Raw genomic sequence first — 4,201 nt, forward strand, 5'->3', positions numbered from 1 at the left:
GCAGCAGACGTCTATCATCAACATACACACGCCACATATCAATATCCCAGCTCACATGTCCCACCTCGAGATCGTAAAGATGTTTGTTCCCAATCCTTTTGTTGGGCTTCCAAGACTTGGGGTAGTTAAGGCTGAAACAGCATCAGCGCTGAGCAGTCGACGGAGCGATCACCTGAAGCCATAGGCCGAAGGTCCCTGATATCTCTTGTTTGCTGTTATCTTCTGACTCGCCTCATCCTCAGCAAGCACGCCTTACCAGCCATCCCTCAGTAACCGCGTTGAAGAACAACTCGCACACCTGTAGCTGATGATGCAGCAGACAGAAGAACAGCTAACTGCAGGAAGTCGCGCCTGCTGTTCTGACTGGGAGCACAAGTAAGCCCCGTCATCTCCTCCTTCCCTCCTCAGAACTTCTCGCTCGCCTCGGGGCCTCGTCGTTAACGGCGTTCACCATCGACAGGAACTGTTTGCCGGGTCTCCTTGCTGTCTTGGCGGACAAGCAACTGGAACATGTCGACTTGAGGAAGAGCTTGTTCGCTGCCATGGTTGGTGAGCATGCTGGACCATGACAAAAGCTCGTCGCCCCTTCTATCATCATCGCCGTGAACGCTGCCAGGGCCGCTCTCGCCACCATCGTCGGACTTATATCCACCCTACCCTACCTTGAGGTTATAATCCAACTGCACCCTATTGACTCTTTGATTACCGGTCCAATTTAAATATAAATTTGGGGGTAGTAGAAACATTATTATAACCCCTCACCCCCCATGACAATAACCCCACCCTCTATTCGAGCCTTGACACCTGTTCTTGGGGTAGCCCGACGTGACCGTGCCGGTCAGTGAACCGGATTCCGGCGCCCGGCCGCCGAAGGCTTCTGAAGTTCGGAAAGCCAAGTCAAGTTACCGCCGGGCCCGGGCCACTGATCGGGCAAATTGGTCCAGACCTGAAATATCCGATCATATGCCGCACTGGCTGCCTGGTGATCAGTGGTGCGCACTCGGCCCCGCGGGCCAGCAAGTGCGGCAGTGCCAAAGTCAGTTCCGAACTCGGAAGTGTAGGTCACCACTGAGAGCAACTTTGACTTGCGGGGGGTGTGAGTACTGGAGCTCGCCCCCCGACAAAAAAAATTTCCGTGACTGACAGTGAGCCTGAGTACTGGGCACTGCCCGCGCGGCGGCTGCGGGGTGACCGTAACCCGGACCACCGGGCCGAGTTGATCGGGGCTCGGCACTAGGGCCAAAAGATAAGAAGATACTCTCGGCCGGGATTGAACCAGCGATCTTTCGCGTGTAAAGCGAACGTGATAACCACTACACCACGAGAGCTTGAGGATCGGTCATCCCTAATGGTTATATAGCGCTATGGCGCCGGCGTCATGCCGTGAGGGAGGGAGAGAGGGAGGGAGGGAGGGAGGGAGGGGGAGCTAGTGAGGAGGGAGGAAGAGCGAGGGGGAGGAGGAGGATCGTTATGGTTATGGAGAAGGAAGACTAGTCTGGGATGGTTAAATCAAGCGAACGATCGCGTTGTAGAGAAGAAGAAAAGTTAGAGAGAAGGATTAGATTGGAAATAGCTGAGAGGAAGGGAGGTCAGGGAGCAGACAAGGATCGAAGGGAGAAGAAACCCAGTGAGGTGCCAGGGGCGGAGGAGCAGAGGAGGAGGGAGAAGGCGGGGGTTGAGAGCATGAATGGGGACTCCGAACGTGATATTCGTGCATTAACAGCTGTGAATGTCGCCATGCTCCGCCTCTTCTTCCTCACGCTTCTCCTCCTTCCATGGTACATGGAAGCGACGCAGGTCAGTGAGGAGTTGTCCTCCCATCATGTCGTGATGCTGCTGCCCAGTACGAGGACGAAATAGTTCAAGAGGTGAAGGGATACTGCCAGGCCTCTCAGGCAAGATCGTGCGATAGGTTTTGTTGATAGTGAAGTCTTGGTAAGGACTCGAGCATACGAGCTCGATGCCTTCAGGTTGTCGACAATGACCGTGCAAGATCTGCTGCTAACTGCTCTGCACCAAGTTCATGGGGAGGGTCAACGGGGCAGGGAGAAAGACATGGCGGCGCGAGTTGGCGCGTTCGCTGGGAAAGTTAGCATGGGGGATGCCGGTGCTAGGAGGAGGGACCTTGTGAAAGTTGACCGACGGCTGGCAGGATTGCGACGTTGACAGGAAACTCAAGGAAGAGAAGAGCGGAGGATGTGGTGGGTTCCTGACCCCCTGCTGTCCTGTGCGGCATGCTGAAGAACCCCAGACAATGTCTCTTCCTCCCTTGCGAGCTTCGCCTTCAAGCCTCTGGTCATACATACCGTAAACAACGCCATGGACTGGCAGGTTTAGTACTCCTCCTGGACCTCCAACCCCTTCCTGCTCCTGCTCCTGCTCCTGCTGGTGCTCCTGCTGGTGCTCCTGCTGGTGCTCCTGCTGGTGCTCCTGCTCCTGCTCCTGCTCCTGCTCCTGCTCCTGCTCCTGCTCCTGCTCCTGCTCGTCTTCTTCCCAGGCATAATGACGCTGTGCAGCACTTCTCCGTCGACTCTGTGCTTACCTGCAAGGATTCCTGCATCTGGGCGGGGCGGGTGGAGGTAGGAGGAGGAGTGCCGAAGCAGCTGCTGACGAGTGGCAGCCCCTGCGAGCAGCGGACGTTCTTGTCTTCGACTGCCTGACGACTCCGACGAGGGAGATGCGAGAGAGTAGTCGCCAAGTGCGATCATATCGTGCCGCTGATGCTGTCGATGCTCTAAGGGAACCCGCGAGCCGTCTGGTTGTTCCTCTGCATGGAGTCAGAGTTCCATGTCAGGAGGATGAAGGTTTGTTATCGTCTTTTACAGCTCTACCTCTCCTCCTACTCCTCTCCTCTTACTCCTCTCCTCCTACTCTTCTCCTCTTACTCCTCTCCTACTCTTCTCCTCTTACTCCTCTCCTTGCCAACCTTTCAGGACCCTCAGTTCATGTCGCTCTTCGATATCGCAGCAACGTAGCATCTCTCCGCTGTCGACGTCTCCCATGTCCTCACTGCCTTCTCGCAGCTACCGACTGACATCGCAACTCCCCCTCCTCTACGCCCCTGGGAACCTCTCCTTGTACGACTACGGGGCCGGGCAGGTGAAGCTCGTGGGCGGGTAGGAGGAGCAGAACTGAGGCAGCAGGCAGGAGCCGACGAAGCTTCTAGTCTGGATAGCTTCCAACTGCGCTCCAGCTAGAGTCGAGCTGGTGGAGGAGCTCATGTAGGAGAGAAGGCTGGTGGGGAGGAGGAGGAGCTGACGGGTGGGAGGGAGCAGGAGGGTGGTCGAAGTGCATTCGTACGGACAGTGTCTGCATAACAGAGACTTTCCGTCGGTTCTTGTGCGCGATCATGTCAAGCAATGGGCTGAGTTGAGATGCAGGTGGAGAAGGTGTTCGGATCTGAGAAGATTCCTTTGTTAGCTCAGTACAAGGTGTTGTTGCTTCCTTGCTTTGCTTCTTGTACTTTTCCCTGTGATTGTTTGTTTGTTTGTTTGTTTGTTTGTTTGTTCTTTTTGCTCTTTCATTTGCTTGTTCTTTCGTTCTTTCGTTCATTTCGTTTGTTGGTGTTGGATTGTTGAGATGATTGATTTCTATTCTGCTCGTGTTTTCTTCTCGAATTGTTTTCCAGGTGTACTCATAGTACATTCACTAACCTGTTTTGCCGTCGACAGTTTGTCTTGGCCATGGAGAATAGTTTCGTCGACGATTACGTCACTGAAAAATTCTATCAGGCCCTGATTGCAGGTTGAAGAATTCTCAAAAATACTCCAACTTCTTCCTCACAAAAACCTGCCGATCTCTGCTACACAACCAACTGTCGACCTCTCCTCCACAACAATCTTTCGATGTCTTGTTGACGTCTCGACCGCAGGCTCAGTCCCTATCTACCTTGGGGCCCCGAACATTCATGAGTTTGCACCTTCACCAAATTCCTTCATTGACATGAGAAGGTTGGTAAACTTCGTCCATCTGTCGAGTGGTTTTCCTGACTTTCACGTTTTTCAGCTTCGAGACCGTCTCACAGCTCGCCGATTATATCCGCTACCTTGACTGGAATGCTTCTGCATACAAAGAGCTCCATGCATGGAGGAGGTAACTCCGTTTCCTCGTCCTCGTCCTCGTCCTCGTCCTCGTCCTCGTCCTCGTCCTCGTCCTCGTCCTCGTCCTCGTCCTCGTTCTCTTCGTCGTCCTACGTCCTCTT

The 4,201-nt window shown here is 54.2% G+C and overlaps 2 protein-coding genes and 1 non-coding gene across 3 annotated transcripts; 1 reads left to right on the forward strand and 2 right to left on the reverse strand.

Annotated features, from left to right (window-relative positions):
* Window positions 1–64: 64 nt before the first annotated feature.
* Window positions 65–544, reverse strand: GUITHDRAFT_122339 (hypothetical protein; the record flags this gene model as incomplete). Its single annotated transcript, XM_005818386.1, has 4 exons — window positions 65–131; window positions 173–251; window positions 299–359; window positions 452–544. Coding segments are annotated over 4 exons (300 nt in total), but the record flags the coding sequence as incomplete, so codon positions are not given.
* Window positions 545–1,255: 711 nt separating this feature from the next.
* Window positions 1,256–1,328, reverse strand: GUITHDRAFT_t122. The gene has a single exon. It is a non-coding gene; the product is annotated as a tRNA-Val (tRNA).
* Window positions 1,329–1,500: 172 nt separating this feature from the next.
* On the forward strand, window positions 1,501–4,096 carry GUITHDRAFT_122340 (hypothetical protein; the record flags this gene model as incomplete). The annotated part of the gene is made up of 17 exons (XM_005818387.1): window positions 1,501–1,797; window positions 1,845–1,868; window positions 1,941–1,970; window positions 2,021–2,107; window positions 2,153–2,201; window positions 2,252–2,331; window positions 2,517–2,573; window positions 2,621–2,687; window positions 2,740–2,804; window positions 2,934–2,971; window positions 3,024–3,099; window positions 3,148–3,221; window positions 3,276–3,333; window positions 3,381–3,431; window positions 3,672–3,744; window positions 3,872–3,950; window positions 4,006–4,096. 17 exons carry the CDS (start codon window positions 1,501–1,503, stop codon window positions 4,094–4,096), a joined length of 1,296 nt encoding a protein of 431 aa, XP_005818444.1.
* Window positions 4,097–4,201: the final 105 nt, after the last annotated feature.

This window comes from Guillardia theta (assembly GCF_000315625.1).
Source record: "Guillardia theta CCMP2712 unplaced genomic scaffold GUITHscaffold_315, whole genome shotgun sequence".
Taxonomy (NCBI): domain Eukaryota; class Cryptophyceae; order Pyrenomonadales; family Geminigeraceae; genus Guillardia; species Guillardia theta.